The sequence below is a fragment of the Mustela lutreola genome, chromosome 4, assembly GCF_030435805.1.
Source record: "Mustela lutreola isolate mMusLut2 chromosome 4, mMusLut2.pri, whole genome shotgun sequence".
NCBI classification, from domain to species: domain Eukaryota; kingdom Metazoa; phylum Chordata; class Mammalia; order Carnivora; family Mustelidae; genus Mustela; species Mustela lutreola.
In genome coordinates this window covers 159,300,831-159,323,984 of record NC_081293.1, presented here as the reverse complement: position 1 = coordinate 159,323,984, position 23,154 = coordinate 159,300,831, and the positions used below count along the sequence as shown (strand labels likewise).

Here is a 23,154-nt window from a genome sequence, read left to right as displayed (position 1 = left end):
CAGCTGTGTCCATTGCCTATGAATATTATGGATGCTGAAAACCTAATAACAAAACCAAAAATTCTCAAGAGTACTCTCCCTCTCCTTTGCTTGAACTTGAAACTGAAAAGAAACACATTTTCCACCAATGTCAAGAACTGTCACTCCTGTCATCTACCAATCACATTCATAAATTCAGATTGGTGAGGGAAAAGAACCCTAAAGTCAACATAGCCCGACAACCAAAATGTGAAAGTATATTAAAACTTATTTTGTCAGATTAAAGCATGAAAAAAGTAAGATGTGTATCAGTATGAATGATGCGGTGAGAGTAAATTTTCATACTCATTTTGAAATTAAAAAGTAGCTTTCTATTACTGAATTTTCATTCTTAAAATATAACCAAAGTATACTGCCGTACAATGGGTAACTGCTTTTATTGGTGTTTGACTACATCACAAATTTATATTAATCACACCAAAAATGAAACAGGTACCTTTTTCTTCTCACTAAAGAAAATGTCATGGACAAGCTCTGACCTTTCTTTCCGTTCATTCTGAGTAGCAGTTTTTCCTTGTGTTTAACTCCAGCAATACTCAGAGGTTTAAAAAGTCCCCACACAGGACATCTGGAACAGAATATTGTTAATCACGATCACGTTGTCTGATTCTGATGCATATCACAGAGAACCGAAGAGGCACAAGGCAAAAGAGCAGTGCATAGAATTACGTGATAGATAATGTTTGACACTGGATATAACTCTGGGTTGTTTATACATTTCATGGTGCTCCTTGCACAGAAGGTTCATCCAGATCCTGGAGGCCTGTCCCCCTTCCAAATAGCAAAATCTGCTCAATATTTCAAGCTGGCCCTTCTAAACCACAGTAAGAATTTAGGTAGTTTACAAGGGATGATTCACCGCACTGACTCAGTGCAGCCTCAGAGATGGGCTTTAGAAGACAATGTTGGATGTATTTAGGGGAAATATTCTTCTGTGTGTCTGTGGTCTGGTATCCCCCAATCTTTGGGAGCACGGTGGCTCCCTGCAATCCAAACACATTATTGCTTACATTAAACAAGTGGTACCAGGCGCCTGGGTGGCTCAGTGGGTTAAGCCGCTGCCTTCGGCTCAGGTCATGATCTCAGGATTCTGGGATCGAGTCCCGCATCGGGATCTCTGCTCAGCAGGGATCCTGTTTCCCTCTCTCTCTCTCTCTGTCTACTGTGAACTCTCTCTGTCAAATAAATAAATAAAATCTTTAAAAAAAAATAAAAAAAATAAACAAGTGGTACCATTTAAAAGTCCACTCAAAGAGAACGGTGGTAATTGAAGCCATTCACAGGACCACAAAAGCACGGCCACCCTCCAAATCGAACATTTGAATGACATTTAAAAGGTGCCAAAATGGGTAATCAACTCATTCAAAAGATAATTCCAGAATATCTAGCGCGCACAGAACTCTGGGACAGTTATTCAAGGAGAGACCAAGATGGCAATGAAAGTGAATTATGCTACTTTACTGAAACAGGCTATCTATCATGCCAAGATACTGATGAGAAGAAAAGGACAGCTCCAGGGGGACTGGAAATGACAGGGGAAATGGAAGCAGGATGGAATGAAAAAGATGTGGTAGAGCAAAGGGAGGGGAAGAGAAGCCATAAAGCAGGAACATGGAAACAAAGAAAGAGAGGAGCAAGACCCTAGTATCAATTTTAAAAAAAAAAAATTAAGTTCTCATAATGGAGAAAAGATCAAAAGTGTCTGGAAATAGTCTAAAGTATCACAACACTAATATTTTATTCTATTTTGTTGACCAAATGGGATATTTCTTTTCACTCTTGTTAATGTATGTTTCCTTTCCTGTCCTCACACACCACAGGGAGATAACTTTCTGACACTTGCCCTCCCATGAGGCTAAGGACTCAGAACTCAGCCACCCCCACCCCTACCTCTTCACACTCAGATGTCTCCTTGCCAGTTTTTTTTTTTTTTTAAATGTTTTAGATTGCCTTCTCTTTCCCCTACAGGTTTATCATAAACCCTTCATGTCACTATGCTTACTAAAAGAAAAAAGTGAATATGTAGCTTACTGCCTTCAAGACTGAAACAAGATCCCAAGTAGGAAGGTAGAAGGTTCTAGATCATATAATTCATTTTCAAGAACATGGGTACTCAAATCAAAAACTATAAGACTAGACATTTAGTCAAATATTTACTGTTCCCTATGTGCAAGACACTGCACTCAAAGGTGTAAGGCACTTTATGCCTGTCCACAAGAAAACAAAATCTAAAACACTGAAGGAGGGACGGTAGGAAAGGATGGGGACGAGAGCTCCCATGGAAGAACAGGCCTGGAAAGCAGGAGGGATCTTTCTCACTCTGAGCCAGGAGAGAAAGAGAAAACTGTAAGGAGACAGAGAGGCGGGAGGCTGCAGAGCCATGGGGTAGGGAGGAGGCACTGTAGGAAACCAAAGAATAATTTCACTGCAGTCTGGGAACAGGTACAGAAGATCACTATCTCAAAATGAAGAGGTCAGAGATGGAAAGAGAGGAGCTGAAATCAAGAAAAGTCTTGGATTAATTAAGTTTGGGAGCTAACAATGTTGACTCACTTTTCTCTTTATTAATATGTTTGGATCAAGATTTGAAGAGAAAAGATTGGAAGAACACACAGGATTTGAGCAAACTCTGCCATTATCCAACAATCAACATGCAGACTAAGGTCAGACTACAGACACAGCATTTTTCTCAATGTTTTTAAAAATGCACCTTAATGTAAGTAGAAGAAGATGAATACCCTTCATACAGACATAAGCTTCAAAAAAACTTGAACCACTCTATAGAAAAATGAGAAATAAAAACATAAGTTACAGAATAAACACAATTGACTAATTGATGTATAAAAAAAAATTTTTTAGTTCCAGAAGTCAAATGCCAATGAAAACAAGGTTCTGAAGTGGGAAAACAGTTTTGGTGCAGGAATATATACACCTATGGGCTACAGAATGAAGTGGAAATCAGGACATCTCTTACATGAGATATTTTAGCAACACACACACATACACACACACACACACAGAGCAGTGTCTGTATCCCTGACCCACTAATTATACCTCTATGAATTTAGCCTAAGAAAACAATCAGAGAAACAAAGAAAGATTAATTCTCAAAGATATTTGTTATGTCACTCATATCAGTGAAAACTGAAAACAGTATTAGTTTTTTAATACCAAAAAAAAGCTAAATAAATCATAGTATACTGATGGAATACTATGTAGCTATTAAAAATATTTTTCAATTTTCAATGACTTTTTAATGGAATGGAGATATATTCACAATATGATGATAAATGAAAATAACCAACATGCAAAGCAATGTAGAAGATATGATCCTACCTAATTATATAACTATATGTAGATATGAAGAATAAAGGTTGTAAGGAAATATATCAAATCATATTAACAATGGTTATCTTTGAATTGTACCATTATTTCTATTTTTCAGTCCATCTGGAATTTATGTAATTATCATCCATCTTATAGTTAGCACATATTATCATATAATATCATTTGATACTTTGTACACCAAAAAGTGCTGCATGATGAACTGACTTGGGGTTTATTTTTAATATACCAAAGTCAATAGACTATAACTGTCTGGAGATAAAAAGTGAAACCCCCTTCATCTTTGAGCACTCAGTGCCTAATATAGGCACATAGAAGACAGTCAATTAAATGAATAATGATTGGCTGGCTGTAGAGACAAATGATGGATGGAAAGATGAAAGGAGGAATGGCTAAATAGTTGGGAAATTCTTCAGCATTTAGTAAAATAATTTCTCTCCTGGGTTTTTTCAGAGATAAAAACAGCTCATCAGGTGATACAACTTAAAGAGAATAAAAGGTAAAGGAAAAATTAAAGGAATGATCTTTGCAAGGATAAATGGGAGGAGGTTTAACCGACAGAGCTCATTTTCCTACCAGCTCTCAATCTCTATTCCAAACTCTGCTCGATTATGCAAATGCATTCGTTTCTTAGATGGACAATAGAAAGCAATTACTCAAAAACAATTAAACACATGCTTCGTTCTACCAGGAGGATGAATTTCCACTCACAGAACCACTGAACCTCTTGTCCACTTGAATCCAACTCCTCTATATAATCTCCAAAGAGGGCTATCCCAAATTGCTGCTTCGACTCTGTTGGTGACTACTGCAGGGGATAGACGGGCCCCATCAGATAAACATTTATTTCTATCCATCTTTGGAAGCAGAAGCAGTGAGAATGGCTCTGTCCCAACAACTCTCACATTTTCTTTGTGTATTCATAAGTTCTTGGCGAGTAGATGCACCATAGATCATAGCGTCTCCATTCTCCATCTGATGTGAGGGTAACAGATACATGTTCTTCATCCACTCTGGCATCACAGTGACAAATCCTTAGGCTGAACGCCCAAGGCTGAAATCTGGTATGAGTTTAAACTTGCTTAAACCTGTGAGCCTCTGAAACAGAAGTGTAATTCACACTTTTATTGTGTTTGTACCTCTTGCACCAGAACTGGGGTTCTTTGTAAATGCTCAACTCACCATTATTTCCCCTCAAAAAGTCTGGTTGCTCTTCACTCCATAGATTCAAGTGCCATTTCCCACTTCCGAATGTCTACAATCATACATAATATCTCAAAATTATACTGATTGGTCCAGAGGAGGGAGGGTAGATGGGAGAGAAATGACTTGTGGCTTTATAATCAAGCAGTTCAAGATTTCAATTCTTATTAGTTCTTTGGCCTTAGGCAAGCTATTGAACTTCTCAGAATCTCAATTTCTTCATCGAAAAAGGGGGCTAAGGCCTCCCTAGATTGCAGAACAATTTTGAAAATTAACATTAAATCATTATATGTATCTGGCACAGAGCATATACAGTAAAAGCAGCTATTTTTAACAATAATTACTCTGCAAATAAATCATTCACTGATCTCTTTTCAAACTATGTGTTTTCCTATGAATGTTCAAATGTCATACAAGAAATTTCCTTTCCAACTATTTTCCCCATTGGGCTCATTTCCAAGATGGTGGCTCCCTACACAGAAAAATAACTTTATAGACTGCTTCAGTTATAAATTATATAAAGAAATAAGCATAAGAAAGCTTAGAAACTACCAAAAAATAAAGACATAGTAGGGATTAAAATCCAGTATTTAGATTGAAAACACATGAGGCAGAGCCAAAATAGGATTTAAAATATACAATATTATTCCCAGTCTTTTTAACATCAAAAAAATTGAGCTTCCTGTTGATTTCAGGAACTCGTTGAAAGTACTCAACTAGTAACATAGACAACTCATCTAGGCTCATGAACTCTTTAAGACATGCCTTGGAGCCCCTGCCTTACTGTTCCTACCAATTCTAGACTAGTATATCATATTAATATATCAGTGCACCAATCCAAATCAAGTGAAAACCCACCTTAAACTAGATGCCCCCCAAATCTCATAAATATCTCATCTTTGCCTTCCTTCTAAGACATAATTTTAAGGCTCTGTCAAGGTAATGATCAATAAACACAGTAAGCAATACACTTGGTTTTGCTTTAGACACAGATCATTTTGGTGATACTTTAAAGAAGCAAGAATTTAACACTGCCATTAACAATACTTGTACATTTATGGATTCAATATAAAGAGAATGGCATTGCAATAGACCTTTCCATACAAGTCAGCTGACAGATCACAACTGCTCAGATCCATTCAAACATAAAACACCAAGATTCAGAAATTCCTGGTCTAGGCAACAAAGCCAAGCATATCCCCAGCCACTTTTCTAAACAAGTTGGAATCCCCTCCTAGTGGTCGAGTTCTATCCAGACCCTAAAGAAAAGACTCCTTTTTTCAACAACTGTTCAAAACCAAGACTTTTTTGTCCTCAAGGTGACGGTACAACCACAGTGCAAAATACACTGCAGCAATTACACCAATATTTCAGATTACTTTTGAAAACTATTGTGAGGGATTGGGGCCCACACCATTTAGATAAACTGCCCACATTAATCCAATTCACTTGACAATTGCTCAATTCTCCAATTTATTGCCCAGATGTAGCCAAATTTCTCCCTGTGGACAAGAAAGATGTAATGACAGCCTGGATCTAAAATGTGCCAAATTGCATGTATTACAACAAGTCAGAGAGGCCCTGTGAGACGGTTCAAGCACGGAGGGTCCCAAGTCTCCACGCAAGAGGAGCAGCGGTACGGTTGGGAATATGGGACTTGGATTGCCGTGGCATCACGTGACCACAGAGATGGGGAGATGTCCCACTGCTTCCTATCATAGGGAAGAGAAATCTGAAGCTGAACGTGCTGGAACAGGGAGAGGTTGGGCACGTCTCCCCCTTACTTCAGAGCAGGTTCAACTCTGAGTGTACAGAATCACTCTTTCCAAAGCTCTGCCCTGAACGTTGGCAAGTACTTCCTGTCACTGCATTTTCCAGCTGCCATGAGTAGTAGGAATCTTTGAGGTTTTAGGAGCACTTTCCAAAGAAGATATCTCCAGAGAAGTCATCCACATTCCATACAAAGCAATTTATTATAAGTGTTACAGCAGCTGAACATCAATCCATCTTCCTTTCTGAGCTCATCTACCATGATGTGCATCTCTCTATTCCCTGCTGAACTTGCAAAGACTAAATGTGCCGGGGGAAACCAAAGTAGCAGAGTGGGGAAAGGGGCAATGGGGAAAGAAAGGAAAAGCAAAGTTAGGAGTCATTTGTTCATGAATTCAGCAATTATTGTGCATGCCCATTACGTATCAAGCTGTAAGGATACAAACCATTGTACCCTCATGGAGTTAGATAAAATCATCACGTATAAAAAATCTAATTATAAATCACTTCAAATGTTTGGGCAGTAAAGTACGGGCTGCTCTAAAAGATTTAGCAACATGACCTGATCTCATCTGGAGAATCAGATCAAGCTTCCCTAAAGAAGGAATGCTTGGACTTCCAATCGTGGGACGAGTGGGTATTAGCTGGGTATGTGGGATGATACAGAGAGGAAAGGAGAGAAGAAAAGACAGCCCAGGTAAAGGCAATGAGATATTAGACCAGTGCTACTCTAACTTTACCTGGCAAGTAAATACTCCTGGGGTCTTATTAAACTTCAGATTTCAATTCAATGGGTATGGGATAGGGCCTGGGATTCTGCATTTCCAACAATCTCTCACGTGAGACCAACACGGCTGTTGGGTCCATACTTTGTAGTGAGAACTCTGAGGATCTTCCCAGGGACCAAAGCAGAGAGAACATGGGAGGCCAATGATGAGGCCAGAGAGCTTGGCAGAGGTCAGATCATGCCAGGCTATACAGACCATCTTAAGGAATTTGGTTTAAGAGGAGTAGAAACCATGAAGATCTCCATTTGCTTTGTTCTCTTCAAATAACCTTCCAAGGAGTTTCACTTTCCCTGGGAGACAGCACTTCACAGTATCTAAAGTGTAAGTGAGAGCAAAGGTGTTTATGGACTTCATGGCTTCTAAGAGCCAGTAAAGTACAGCTCCTTCATCACAGACAGCCCATTAACAACCCATGTTTATTAGTAAAAATCCTCTGAACTTAATACTCCTTTGTCAGCAAAAGTAATTGATCTTGGCCAGTTAATTTGGCTGGTTTTACAGACGCCACTCTTTTAAGAGTATCCTACATACTCTGTGGGCTTTACTCCCTTCAGTGAGGAATTTCCAAGAACACTGAGCCCATAGGGTTCTTAAAATAGTTTGGTAAAAGAGAACACAAACATCTCTCATTGGCACCTTGGTCTTTAGTCTTACAAGTCTGTAGACATCGGATTTTACAGAAATGTCTGTGCCAACTGCCACCATCCTGCTCCCTGAAAATTTGACTGAACAAAGGCATACAGAACAGTGTGCTGTCCAGTTAGGCAGGCAGTAAAAGCTCATGCTTAAACCAAAAAGAAACAGATGTGTGCTCTAACCAATGCTTGGTATACTTTATAAATAATTCTTTGCCTCTGTATTAGGAAAGAATCATCTTCTTTCCATTTAAAAATGAATGTAGGACTTAATCACACTGAACATATGCCATAAGGAATGCACTCCCGTAGGACTCAGCCAACTGTATGGAACAGCCAAAGGAACTCAAGTTTTCACCCCCGCCCCCATTAGTATTGGGACTCTGGAGAAGTAATTCTCTTGGCTCTCTTATTCATGCAATGGGTAGATGGGGATTATATAGTTTAACAAGTGATAGGAAAGCACTGCATTTTCTGTGTGAGTCATGATGATATTCACACCTAAAAATGTTAGATGCTCTGCTTCTGGAATGAGTAAGAGCAAGAGGTTGTGAAATCCTCTCCAGATATCTTCAAATGTTAGCATGCTCTCAACTGTCTGGAATGCCATATATACTGTCCTGACCTAAATCAAGGATGTAAAATCATGCATAAGGCATTTGTTTCATTATCTAAGGAATCCATCTCAAGAAGATGAAATGTCTTTCTGGTGGTCTGCTCCTGTCACCACATCACAAAAACATGGGTAGACCAATTTTCACAAATTTTGGGGGTGTAACTAAAAGGGTCAGATATAAAATATAAGCCACATGGTACATGCAATATTTACTTGAGAGCAAGGAACACCCCAGAGAGTTGGCAAGTCATCCATCAGAGACGGCTTAACATACTGTAGGGATGTTTTGTGTGTATATGACTCTTTAGGGTGTCTCCCAGGAGAACAGAAATCTAATGAGAATGGGATTTCTACATACAAAAACCATTCTCCCAGGCAAGAAGGGGTTGCCAGCTCAAAAGGGCAGAACTGTCACTGGAAGAGAAGAGATCACTGGGTTGTAATGTCACAAGACAGCAATATAAAAAAATGCTAACATCACTGAACACTCACAGCACTACGTACCAAGGTTAGGAAGATGTGCCCTAGGAGACGTGGCTCTCTCCTGATGGAGCCCATGGTCTAATACAGACTAAAGGAAGATAAACCAGCAATCATGCTACAGCCTGCTACTTGGAAGTGTATGTGTGTGTGTGTGTGTGAGAGAGAGAGAAGGAGGGAGCAAAAGAGGGCGGGCGAGCTAGCCAGTGAGAGCCCTGAGCCTTGGCAACACAAACGAGAAAACATTGCTCCCACCATCTGGGAAACAACGCATTCAACAAGTTGCAAAGGATGGTGATCATCACTCTGAGATCTCAAACACTCACCAGGTGAAGAAAGAAAGGAAAGGAATTCTGGACCAGGTAGCAATAGGAGCAAAGGAAAAGACAGGTGCTCCAGTGTTGTACCTTCCAGTGCATATGAATCTATACCTATAATACATATGCACACACATATACACAAACATATCCAGAGATAGAAATATATTCATGTGTTGGGGGCACCTGGGCAGCTCAGTCAGTTAAGTGTCCAACCTTTGATTTTGGCTCAGGCCATGATCTCAGGGTCATGAGATCGAGCCCCTCATCTGGCTACACACTGGGCATGAAGCCTGCTTAAGATTCTCTCTCTCCCCGTCCCTCTGTCCCTCCCAGCTCACATGGGCACACTCTGTCTCTTTAAAAAATAAAGTATCGTTTGTGTGTGTCTGTGTACCATATACACACATGAATAACTAGGCCGTAGCTGACTGTGTTGCTGCCCCACCGCCACCCTCCCACACTTAGCACACGAGTGCACACGCCGGACTTCCAGCTGCCCCGACCTAGGTTTCTTCCTCTTGGGCTAGAGGTCACTTCATCCCCTGAGTGGCAGCCTCAGATGGTACCCGATCAACCCCGCTCTCGAGCAGATGGAAGTTACTGTAAATATATCTTCTCTCCCTGTCATCTCAGGCAGGAAATTCTGAGGCACGAATCTCACACTGGTTTCTGGTTTGCCCAGCAGGACTGCACTCTGGCCAAGCACACTGGTATTTGTTTGGTGACATCCCCTCCACTGACTGCCTCCCCTCCTCATGTCATCACCACACTCCTCAGCCAGCGTTCTGTGTCTCTCCCACAGAAACGAATTACTTGCAAATCCTTGTCTCAGGGTCTATTTCATGGACATGTGTGGGTTTGTATTTCTATTTGTAGGCATGATTATATAGACTTGTATATTTATGTAGATACACACACTCACAGATACAGACACATACACATACAAATACATGTGCACACTGATACCACATACATTCAGATCTCTCACAGGACAGCATCGCTTTCCTTTTTACCACAGCACATAGGTTATTATACATAGTCGTCTTTTTCTCACAGAGAAATCTATACTCCACACCTCTTCCTAGAGCCTCCCCAGAATTTAGCCTCATACTGGTCCTGTCCAAAGCATTTGTCCAGTTTTGCCCCCTCGATCAGAAAGATGACAGCTCGTTCCCTCTTGCACCTTCCACGCCAAAGCCTCCAAGCCTGCTGCTCAGCAGCAAACTCTGGGCCTCGTGGTCCCAGGGCTGGCGGGTTGTGCGTTTGCCATATTACTTCTAAAGCAAACATCTATGGTTACCACTCTCAAAACAGGACTGTTTGCTGCCAAGACATTATCTTTTTTTTTCTTTTAGTGTACCACATCAAAAGGTAACAAACGAAAGAATATTAAAAACCAGATTATTTTAATAACAAGCTACAAAAAACCAAACCTGACATTTTAAATTTTTGCATTCACAAAAAGAAAAACTGCTCTCATGGCTCTCCTCATATCTAAGCCTATAGACAAATGTCCTATCCCCAAGGGAGAGCGCCTTCCTCTCTTCTCCTTCTTCTATTAGCTTCGAGACTGACATCAGGAACATAAGAAAAAGCCATTCACCGTCCCTAATGTGCTAAGGGTGGCAGTGCACAGAACTGGAAAGAATATGGGATTAGGAAATTAGGAGATTAAAATACAGGAATATAGAAAAGATATAGAATATAGGTTTGGAGAAAATTCACTAGCAGGAACGCTCAGGCAAGTAACATCTTTGGATTTTCATTTCTTAAACTGAAAATAAAAGCAGGACTTCCAAGGGCCTGAACTTGGGCCCCAAGTATGTTTTGGTCAACATGCTTTGTGCTTACAAATACAGGAAATCTGAATACCTTAAACACACATTTGAGTTTGTGACCCCTGTGTGTATAGTTTCTAAACTCATTTCCAGTTCCTGACATTAGATCAGTGTGTATGATTGTCATTGATAAAACTGCAGGAGACTTCCATCCTCTTGCAATCTTCAGAATTTCCTCCCCAAGGAGGCTCAGCTGCCTAATCTTGGCACACCTTTATGGGAAAGTTCACGCAGGTACAGATTTAAAATTTCCTACTGAGGGGTGGGTGGGTTGCTCAGTCTGTTAAGAGTCTGCCTTAGGCTCAGGTCATGATTCCAGGGTCCTGGGATCAAGCCCCATGTCCAATTCCCTGCTCAGTAGGGAGCCTACTTCTCCCTCTCCCTCTGCCTGCCCCTCCCCCTTCTTATGCTCTTTCTCATGCTCCCTCTCTCTAATGAATAAATTATATCTTTCCAATAAAACAAAATAAATAAAATTTACCTACTGAAATGTGCCTTTTTTTTTCTTCAATTTACCCAGTTTACTTTAAAAATTACCAGAAAACTTTACCAATATGGAAGAAATAAAAAAAGAAATGGGCTTATTATTAATGGCTTATTTAAGTGAAAAAATAACATAAAGCTATTTAACCATAATTAGCAAGAGGAGAAAGACATGACAGTTGAGTCTGAATATGCAAACTCTTATCCATCTTCATCAAGAAATCACTTTCATATTTTTGTATATTATTATAATATTATGGGTATTATACACCTCATACTACATAACTTTTATATGTCTCCTCTCTCTTCCTCCCTTCCTTTCCTTCTTCTTCCCTATACAAAAACCATCATCCTTGGTCATGTTCACTTTAATGTGTGATGTAGGACAAGGGAAAGATCTTAGAAAAGATATGTAGAGAAATGGCAAATGTTATGATTCATGATGATCCACAGATTCTGCGTTAGTGAAATTAGGATACTGGAGTTCTCCATGTATGTTTTTTTAAATACTCTGATATGCCTACTATATGTTCTTCATTACAAAGGATTAAAAGTTTTAAAAATATATGGTTGTATAACTCCCTATAGTAAGTAACTTGGAGCACTGATTAAGACTAGACTTCCCATCATCACCATTACCACCATCACCAACAATGATCTCCAAATCTGAAATACATTAATTAAAAAGATCCCTTTAAAATTATGGTACATACCAAGTTCCTTCTTTCATTACTATTTCTTGGAAACTATCCTTAGTACATGACTCACAAGTCAACAAATCTTAGAAAGGCAAGTCTATTGTCTCACTAATCCCTATTCTGCCCTGACTGTACAGTTTAGCGCCCATTTCCTCCTATCCATCCCCCCAGTGAAAATGACCAACCTGACCAAATTATCAGGTTCTCTCACCCCAAAAAATATACTGAGGCAAGCTATCCTTATCCCCACTCTGCTTCCCATGTGACTGCACTGAAGAACTCAATGGCTACCTCAAAGGAAAGAGAATCCAGAACCTCCCAAAGAAGAAGGCAGATGGAGGGAAACCAGCTTCTCTCCCTCACTCTTTAAACCAGTGCTTTTCAACCAGAAGTGATCCTGTTCTCCGGGAGACAGGTGGCAATGTCTGCAGACACTTTTGCTTATCATAAGTGAGGGGTGAGGGGAGTGCTACTGGCATCTGATGAGTGGTGACCAGGGATAATGCTAAACATCCTACAATGCACAGGAACATCCATTCCCAATGCCCCCAGCACAAACCTACCTAGCCCAGAACGTCAATACTGACAAGGTTGAGAAACCTGCCCTAGAGTAATGAGCTTTTTCCTCGATTCCATGTCAGGAGGGAGAGGAAGAGATGGTAAAGAGAATCAGGGCTGCTCGTGGTAGATCCCAGCTATGATTCACCAGAAGGAACATCCATAGAATATCCAGGGCAGTACTTACAACACAGGAACACCTGGTACATTTGTTTCCTTCTGGCTGAAATTCCTCACCTTCTCGGTACTGCACACCCTCAAACACACAGCCTGGAAAATGAAGAGAAGTTTAGCATTACGGCAGCAGCTTTTGCTCAGCTTGACACTATGCTTCTATCCACTGCTCATCCAACTTGCTTATTCACCTCCCACCTGCATTTCCACCTAGCAGAGTGTTCTCTTTAACCAGAGAACAAGATTTTTTCATAGTTTAAAAAAAAAAAAAAAAAAGGAGTGGAAAAGGTTGACTTGTGTCCAGAAACCCAAAGATGCTAGAAAGCAAATAGGATGGTGGAAGCCAGGTCAGCCCAAGGGGAACACTACACAACAGCGAGTCCTATGACTCTAAGGGGCTCACCATGACCACCCGGACCAGCCTCACCTAAACCCAGAGGGGCTGGAAGAGGCAAACAAAAGAAGGCCAAGTGAGAGAAATCAAGCTACCGAAAAAGTGACATGAAGAGTTGTCACTTGGTGAATGTTCAGGAATTGTCCAGCCCCTACCAGGCTCTTTGTACCCCTGATCTCACTCCACCTTCACAGTGAGCCCACCAAGCAGGGACTCTTGTCGCGGTCTCCATAGATGAGGAAACTGTGGCTCAGAGAGAGGAAGTAACTTACCCAACTGACAGGTAGCAGAGCTGGGATTCAAACTCGGCTCTGACCTACCAGAAGGTCACGTACCAAGGCAGGGAGGGGGGAAGGCAGGAAAAGAGATGTCCGCCCTACGCCATATTAAAGAGGTTTAGCCACCAAGTTTGGCTAAAAATAAGATGAAAAGCCCAGGAGGTATCTCCAATTCAGAAAGACACTCAGGACACTGATGTATTCTTAAGAACACACAAACAACCGAAAACACAGGCTGGCCAGTCACCCCATGTCATGAGAAGCTTAGAAAAAAACAAAAAAACAAATCTCGATGCACTTCTCAGGTAATACTAATGTGCAGCTTAGAGAACTCTGATCTAACTTTGTAATGACACTTTAGGCATTTAAGAGTATGATTCCATAACACAGAGCATTTAATGCATTCAGACGCAAAAGGAACTCAAGCAAACTCTGTTTGATAGATACAAAATAACTGGATTATGGAAAGAATTCTTCTATTTTCAACCAGTTTTTGGCCTTCTTAAAAGCTCATCTTGTTAGCTTCACAGAAATCCCAATGTGGAAAGGAAGTTTGGCTCAATCAAGACAGTCCAGGGAACTCAGGAAGGTTAGAGGTAGTGGAGAGCAACTGTCCTCATTGTCATTTAAAGATGAGAAAAAACTGGACTCTCTGGAAGGGACTCAGGTCCAGATGCATCTCAGACTGCACAGGGCAGGGGAGGGGCCTGTAAAGGCGAGCAGCCGCCTGTAAAGGGAGCCAGGCTCATCTTCACAGAGCATCCCAGCATGGTACCTGAGCCATTCTCCAGGAAGTTTTGCAGAACAGATGGCCCTTTGGAGATTAATCTCAAAAGCAATGAGTACTAGTTGTGAGTACTGCCTCCAGTGAGGAAAAGCACTCAGAGTAAAACCAAAACTCAGAACATCTGTCTGAGAGCATGGGCCAGGGGCTTAAAGGATCAGAAAAAAAATCTCTCACCTCAAAATCCCTGGGCTCATACATAAGGGCAAGAAAAGATGCAGGAGGCCTTTGTAATCCTGTTCAGAAAAGTAAGAGGAAACACTCTAGCCACTGGAAAGGAAAGATCCCTTTGCTGTCAGCTAGGCAGTGGGGCCCTCTTAAAAGACAGTAGGTCCAACTTATTGCACCACATCGAAAACTGAGACGAGCAAAACCCTAAGCTAAATTCACTTAGGGACACAGCTCTCAGTTTTCAGAAAACATCTGGTCACCTCATCACCAAGACGCGTTCTAGCCAAGATATTGCAATATGAAGCAGTAAAAAGACATTTCTGGAAGCAAGAGAAAGCCACAGCCTTTCCTTCCAAAGTAAGCGTTACCTGTGGCCCTGCAGAGTGGAAAGCAGGCCTCCGGAGCCTGGAGCATCCACATGCCAAGACCTACAGCACATTGCATTCAACCGGGCACACCAGAGAGTCCAACCGGACATTTCTGTGCAAAGGAGTTTGCTCTCTACACCCATGATGTATAGACACAAAGCGAGACGAGTTCCAGTCTGGAGGGGGAGTATCCTGCCTTCTTGAGAGAGCTCACAGAGATATCAAAGTCATGTGCCATGGCAGGGAGCCTGGCAGGCTTCCCTTCCTGAGAATGTTACCTGGACAGGTGGGGCAGCACGTTCCCAGATGCCTGGAAGGGTTTTTACAATGAACAACACATCGCACCTCAGACTCTGTGACAACACCTTCCTGAAAAACAGAATGCCACAAACATGTCAGCCCGGAAGTCCCACCGAGGAGTGATTCACTTTGGGAAAGTATTCAAGGGATCAGGGGAAGAGCCCAAACACCAAAAGTGCAAAAGAGGGTGGGTATCAGGTCCAGAGGATGTGGCACCATTGAGGTCCCATCTCCCCAGCTCACGGCCTTGATGCTTTCAAACTTGGAGCACAAATCCTGTCTTGACCTGTCTGTGGTCTATCTCTTTGGTCCAAAGTTCTTTCTTTTAGGTCTAGTATTTAAGGCCTTGCTGTCAGTCAGTAGCTGACAGAGTCTAGCTGCTTATTCACAATTGTTTTAAGTTGTCAACACTGCTTTATTTTCTATAATTGTTATTACACTTAAAGCTGTTAATGATGAGGCACAGAGTACATGTGTAATACCCCAGACTGGCATCTGGAGACCTAATTCCTTACCACTCTTCTGGAAATATCTAGGCCAGCTCTGCAATCTTAGAAATTTCATTCTGCCTCACATAGAGAGCCTGGCTCTCAAGCATCAGTGACGAGATTAGACCAAACTACTTTAAAGTTCATATTATAAAAAAAAAAAAAAAAAAGTTCATATTATATATGGAAAAATAGAGCCTTTAGATCTTCATAATGAAATCAAGTGATTCATTTGCAAACTGCCTGGGGATTCAGATATTTTAATGTCAGTTGAAACATTTTCTTGATTAATTTTCAGAGTTGGTCTTTGAAGAATTTCCTCCATATTCTTTACCCATCTTATATATGGATTTGTGTGTTTGTTTTATTTTGTTTTGCAAGGAAGGGTAGCACAGGTCGGAAAAAAATGTAACAATATGACAACTAGACAACTTTTTTCATCCTATCAGCTACCACGTTATCTCAGGCCAACGAGGAATGTTACATCCTAGATGTCTTCATATTTTTGAGGTCCAAGGATTCCACTACCAGAGGAATTTATTGTGGTCTATATCACACTTCGGGGGTGGGGGGTAGAACTATCAAAATATCACAATCTACAAAATCAAAAAAGGATCTGTGCTTTAGTTACACAACTGAAGCAAATGCAAAAAGCTATGGCCCAAGATCAATTTCCCTTTTGTATCTGCAATCCAGATGGAGGATTCAGGTTTGTTCCCAGCATGAATTTCCTGTCCGTGATCTTCAGATTTTTCTCTTTAGTAAGAAAGTAAAAGTGGAAAATAAAGGTAAATGTTTCACCATCGAAACTCTTTTGGTAGGAGGATTTAAGAAAGAAGCTAGAATTCAACTCAAATGGAAAGAAACCAGGTAGTCTGACTAGCTGTTACCTGTCTGGTACCTAGCCCTGCCCAGTGTATGCAGTCTCTATCAGAACCATCTTCAGTGATGTTTACCATCACCCTAGGAGACCCACGCATCACAGGAGATGAGACTGAGAGGTCCAGAGAGATGAAGAAACAAGTTATGTGAGTGACAGAGCCCATATTTTGTACTCACTACACTGCACTCTCTCTTCTGATACTGATCTTGTGCCCTGAGAAGGGAAGAGCTTAATGAGTTTGTAGCAGTGCTGTTCTGTAGAGGATGTCTTACACGAGGCCTTCCCCGACAGGTACCAGTAAGTGGCTATTTCCCACACTGGCAGAGGAGGTCTCACTCCCTAAAGAAGGAAGAACAGAAGCAGGAGTGGGAAGGTGTTAGAGGAGCAGAGGAACAGCTTTTATAACTATCTTAGAGGTTTGCTTGTATGACTACTGAATGGAATGATATTTCTAAACTAGCTAGGAGGGCTCAGGCAAAGTTTCTTTGTTTTGGTTTGGTTTTTTGTTTTGTTTTTTAATTTTTATTTATTTTTAAATTTCCTTTCAATGTTCCAGAATTCATTGTTTATGCAAAGTTTTTGTAAAAGAAGGAGAACGAAAAGGCAAAGTTCATCTTTGGTAGGCAGCACCCCCTCTCTGGGCTCTGCTCTGCAGTCAGCACTTCCTGACTCCCAGGGCTGTTGGTCCTCGGGACCGCTTCCAGTAATAATGGGATACTCCTGCATCATTCTCTATGGGCCTGATGAGTGGCTGGTGACCAAAGATGATAGGCGATAGGAGTTTCAGTATCAACACTTGAAAATGGCCTCATGTGTTATTCAGTCAACAAAATATTTCCTCCCGGAGAGTAGTTTTCATTTAATTCAAACAAAGTCTTCATCTGAAAGTATGGCCCATGCAATTTGAGGATCTTCAAGAGGTCTGGCTGTTGCATAAAAATGTTCTACTACACTCCAAAAGGCAACTCCAGCAGGGTTGTCTTGCTTAAAAGACAGGGTAAGCAGGGCTTTCAGAGTGCCCCTATCAGACTGGAAATTTCACTAGTCAAGAAGCAGGGTGTGGGTGGGATGGTACCAATTTTAGAATGAATTGTAATATCAAAGTCCTTTTGATATTACTAAAATCCACTGCTCTCAACTCTTTGTCCCATGAAGCTGGTTGAATCTATAACCCAGAGCAAAAATTCCACAAATATTTATTGATTCACTTAATCTATTATTTACATCTGTTCTCTCTACTGCTTATTTTCACAAATAACTTAGATTTACTACACAAGTGAACTGCACATTTAGCCAAATAAATAACCGATGATCTTTTGAGTAAGTGTGCCCCACTGTGAGTATATAACAGTGTGGCTGCATGAAAGTCAGACTTTGGTAAACTAAATGTCAGCTTACTTGAGATAAGACCCAAAAGAAATATGCATTATTATATTAATCTTTCTTTCCCCTGTATTTTTTTTTTTAAGATTGTGTTTATTTATTTGAGAGACAGAGCATGAGCTGGGGAGCGTGAGGGGATGGAAGGCAAAGGAAGTGGGACCAGCTCACTCCCCTGCTGAGCAGGGAGCCTGATGCAGGGCTCAATCCTAAGACCCTGAGATCATGACCTGAGCTGCAGGTAGACACTTAACTGACTGAGCCGCCTGGACACCCCTTTCTTTCCCCTTTAAATGTGAGAGCATATCCTGGAACAGTAAAATGGGGCTGGAGGTAAAATGATTTAACAGAATCTTCTCTATGGAGAGCTTTTAAATTATGTCAAGATTAGATGAGCATTTTTTAACTGAGTATTTCTTTAGAGGTAAGAAAAGGAGTTTGAACATTTAGATTCCTCATTTTTCCTTTCGTTTATCTTGCTCTGTTAAAGCCCTGTAACAACTAGAGTCTCACAGAATCGGCGCCCTTTGCAGGATGCAGCAAGCACCAGCCACAATGGGGTCCTCAGGAACTGAACTGGTGGTTCTCAAATTTGTCAGGTTGAAATCATTGAGGTTACAGTGTACTAATTGCTTTGATTTAAATAAGCTTACAGATTGGCTCCAGTTCAAAATGTTTCTAAATCAAAGAAGGAAAACATATATCCTCTGACAATACCTCTTTCTGCTAACAGGAATTCATGTTTTGCTCAAAGCTGACTCACAGGAAGACATGAATTTTCCCCAAGGACATATATATCTTCCCAGAGTTTTTCCAGGCACAATTCAACAATGGTGAACAATTCCACTGCATGTTTCTAGAAGTGAGTGCTATATAGTATCTATTCTGTACCTGTATCTATTCTTGTTAAGGTCACAATAAATATGTATAAGGATACAGTAATACTGTAACAGTTATACAGATGTTGTTGTTGTTGTTGTTGTTTTAAATTTATTTTTGTTTTGACTTCACCAATTCCTTTTCAGTGGAGAGGAAAATAGACTTTACCTGGCACTGACGTAGAGCACAGGGTTCTGTAGGACTCTGCCATCTGAAAGAGCTGTTATAGGTATTTCCTTCATAGGTGCAACCTAAACAGGAAACACAAAAGCAGGAAAAAAGACCAAGAATGAATGTGTGCTTCTTTTATCTTTGGAGCAAAAGAAGTTAGGTCTTCAAGGCCAGACTGGCGATAGTAGGAACCATGATATTCCTTGGCTATTTTCTCCAAAACACAACTAAGCCTTCTAAATATCCACTTGGTTTTCCCTTACATTAATTCTTTGTCTACTGAGAAGATTAATCTCCCAGACAATGTTTTCAAATGGAAAAGCATGGATTGATGAACTCTCCTGGCCAAAACGCATGACCTTGCGACTTTATTTATGCCTAGTGAAGTAGGAGGAGGACCAGGGCTAAAATCACCACTGTGCAAGGGGATTTTTCATAAGACTTTCATAAGAACAGAAAACTGAAGGTTAAGAGGGGACTTTAAAATATGACAGGAAATAAAAGCAGAAAATTAAAAAAGGAAATGATTGCAAAATTCTATACCACTTAAGACCCTTGACAATCTACTATCTTCACCAATGAAACCTTCCAAGTCTTGCCTCCCAGTTTGAGAGCTATGATTTCACATTTCACTTTGCTTTTACTCTTAGATAGTGAACTGGATTAAGAAAATCTAAAACTATAAATGTATGGATTATTAATTCACCAGCCAAAACGGAAGTCATGCTCATTCATTAGCAAAAAACGAAGTAAGTCAAAGGCCAGAGATCCTCAAAAACAAGGAAACAAGCCAGTTAGCTTAAGTCCCTGTAGAAAGAGCCAAAGAAATAATGGTGCAAGGATCACAGCCTAGATCTTCATGAGCTCATCCAAATACCACCCTCCATCCGTGTGTTACACTTTCAGGGAAGGTGCACCTGGCTATGCCCTTCATCACTACATATGAGAGTCTGCCAGGCAAAGGGATTTACAAGGCACAGTCTGACTGCTTAGCCCAAGGAGTACAGAAGCAAGAACACACACATAAGATAATGCAGAAATAAAAGGGCCTGCCTCTCTGTACCCATGACTGACTTCTGGCAAGCCAATCAACCACAATCCACATCAGTTTTTCTTGTCTGAGATAGAACCCTCGCCCCCTTCCCTGACTTCTTTTAGATATTGGCGTGTTAATAAAATACCCTCTCAATACACACAAACAGAATAATAAAGGACTGAAGAAAATTTCAAGATACATTTTCATAAACTTAGAACCATGATCTGAATTCCCAGAGAATTATGAATGATTGTAAAGAGCACAGGAATACTCTTCTCTCTGGTTCCTACAAATCAAATTACTGAAGTACACAGCTGATTGGAAACATATTAGGGAAATGCTTTCACTATGTATTTTTTAATTTCCTTTGCATGAAGTGTTATAGTGATAAAATGTTCAACCACAGAACCCTTAGCACACTTACGCCAAACCAAAAATGAATACAGTAAATTTTCAACAATGAAAACCAATATAAAACAATTTGGGCTAGCATAAATCTTACTGAACAAACACACTTACAATAGATGTGCCATGTGCATGTCTGATCCACTAACACAGACTCACTTGGATAATAAATAACTTGTTCCGAGAGATGGAGGCGGGGAAATCAGAGCACCAAATCCAATTCATGTTAAGTCCAAGTAAATATGAAACGCCTGCCAAGTCTACCAGTGGAGTTTCCAAATACGTTATATATTTTCATCCTCTGGATTTAAGGGGAAAAAAAAAAAACTGAAAGAAAGGGTGATTTTCTGCGGCTAATAGAGCAAGCAAAGATCTTGCCTTTTTTACTTTGGAGGAGAAAGTACAGTACAGAACCCATATAGACCAAGCAGGAATGGCAGTGCCAGGTCACGTGTGAAGTGTTCCCAGGAGTAAGACAGGCTTCTCTGGATTATTCCACTCAATATGGGAAAAAACGTATTCGAACAAGTGGTCCACAGTGCAGAGAACTGCTATGCTTTCTCCCTCACATAAGGGTCAGTCTGAAGGCTGGCTCCTCCAGCTTAATTTAACATACAAAGACCAAGGTCCAACTGTGCAGTGCTCATCCCTTAACAGCCCTTGTTCACTTATCAGTCTACCACACCTGAGTCCATGTAACAGATTTCCCAAAATGTTGAATGAGTCTGAAAGAGAGAATAGACTCGAAAACATCTCTATTAATCCCTTTAGCTACAATCCACATCTCTTCCTTTTTCTACCTACCCTCACCAACATCAGCTAGTACAGGGCCCCAGTATACCAAATATTCTAATAGATTCATACCTAAGAGGATTCTTGGGGTTAAAATAATTTTGGGGTGGGGCTAAAATAATTTTTAAATGGACATTTTCACTGCTCTTTGTGTTTCTAAGATGAACATGTTATTTGACATGAGACACTAACATGAGCTATGTGAAGACTTACATATGCGTACCATCCAAGAGAACCTCGTATTTACTCCAGAATTCCCTCTTACTCTCCTTGCCACCAACTTTATGCTGCTAATAAAGCAGACAGGCAGTATCTTGACCCTCTCTTTATTGAAACCCCAGAGGAGGAATATACGAAGTAACTCTCTTATTGGCCAGGGTAGAAAGAGAAGCAAAAAAAATATTTCCATCATACCTCAAGGTGGTGCTTCTCAAACTACCTCTAGTGAATGACCAGTTTGTTTTATTTTTCTTCTTCCAATTCAATGTGGACTGCTATCTTCATAAAGCATAATAAAAGTGAATTACTAAAAAATTCAGTTTAAAAGACTAAGACAAAATACATGCTCAATTTTTTGTTTTATGTGTAACAGGCATGAAATGACTCTGTCAAATTATAATTACCATTTCTAATTGTTTACTCTCTATGTCTGTACTTATCTCAATGTAGACCAGCAATGTAGTCTACAGACCACTGATGACCTGGAAAACACAATTTGGGTTACATTGTACTGGGGGGTGTCGTACATGGCAGGGGAAACAACCCAAAAAAACAATCAAAACATTTCAACCTTAGAGCTAGAAGCAAACTTAAAGATAATATACTTAATCTCCTTCACTTCACAGATGAGAAAATTTGCACAGAAAGATTAAAGTGGCTTGGTCAGAGTTAGAAAGCATTAGGTGTGAAACAATAGTAAAATCCATGTCCTGCATGAAATCCACACTTTTACACCCAGTTTTAGAAGGTGGTATTATTTGGGCACTTTCTAGCACATAATGTCCTTTGCACTGAGAAATTTGTGATCCAGATTAAAATTAAATGACAGCATATTCAGGAACTAAATAAAAGAATGGGTACATGGGGTAAGCAGAGGAATGGTTAAGCAACCAGCAAAGTAGCTCTTCCTTTTTTTTTTTTTTTCTTTCTTTAATTTAAACTTTTTTTAAGATTTATTTGTTTCTTGGGACGCCTGGGTGGCTCAGTTGGTTGGACGACTGCCTTCGGCTCAGGTCATGATCCTGGAGTCCGGGGATCGAGTCCCGCATCGGGCTCCCAGCTCCATGGGGAGTCTGCTTCTCTCTCTGACCTTCTCCTCGTTCATGCTCTCTCTCACTGTCTCTCTCTCAAGTAAATAAATAAAATCTTTAAAAAAATTTATTTATTTATTTATTTCTTTAAAAGAGTAAGAGTGAGAGAGCACAAAGCAGGGAGGGTATAGGGAGCAGCAGGAGCAGCAGAGGGAAAGGGAAAAGCGGACTCCCGCTAAGCAGGGAGCCTGAAGCAGGACTGTATCCCAAGACTCCCGGACCATGACCTGAGCTGAAGGCAACACTTACCGAATGAGTCACCCAGGTGCCCCTCCTTTTTCTTTAAAAATTTGTAAATAAACTTCTGACAAGAGAATTCATAAATATTCATTAGTTTTCTTCTGGTGATAAAAGCTTCTCAGACTCCACAGGCTTCAATAAAACTATCCATACTGCAGCAGGAGGATGTAGCCATTTTCTGATAAAAACCACTACGATATATATTGCAAATCCACAGTTCTCGATCCAGGGCAATTTTGCTTTCTCCCCATCCCCCATCCCAGAGACTTTAATAATATTAGAAGATATTTTCAGTTGTCACAACTGGGGGGATAAGGGTGTTACAAGC

At 40.5% G+C, this 23,154-nt stretch overlaps 1 protein-coding gene across 5 annotated transcripts in view; it reads right to left on the bottom strand.

Moving 5' to 3' along the window:
* Positions 1-23,154, bottom strand: part of BMPER (BMP binding endothelial regulator) — a 296,813-nt gene that overhangs the window by 171,958 nt on the left and 101,701 nt on the right. For all 5 annotated transcript variants that reach the window (XM_059171541.1, XM_059171542.1, XM_059171543.1 and 2 more), the window contains 3 exons: positions 19,041-19,123; positions 15,221-15,311; positions 12,961-13,043 (listed from right to left, as the gene is read on the bottom strand). In XM_059171541.1, the coding sequence (XP_059027524.1) occupies positions 12,961-13,043; positions 15,221-15,311; positions 19,041-19,123 (257 nt within the window). The remainder of the gene's footprint in view (positions 1-12,960; positions 13,044-15,220; positions 15,312-19,040; positions 19,124-23,154) is intronic.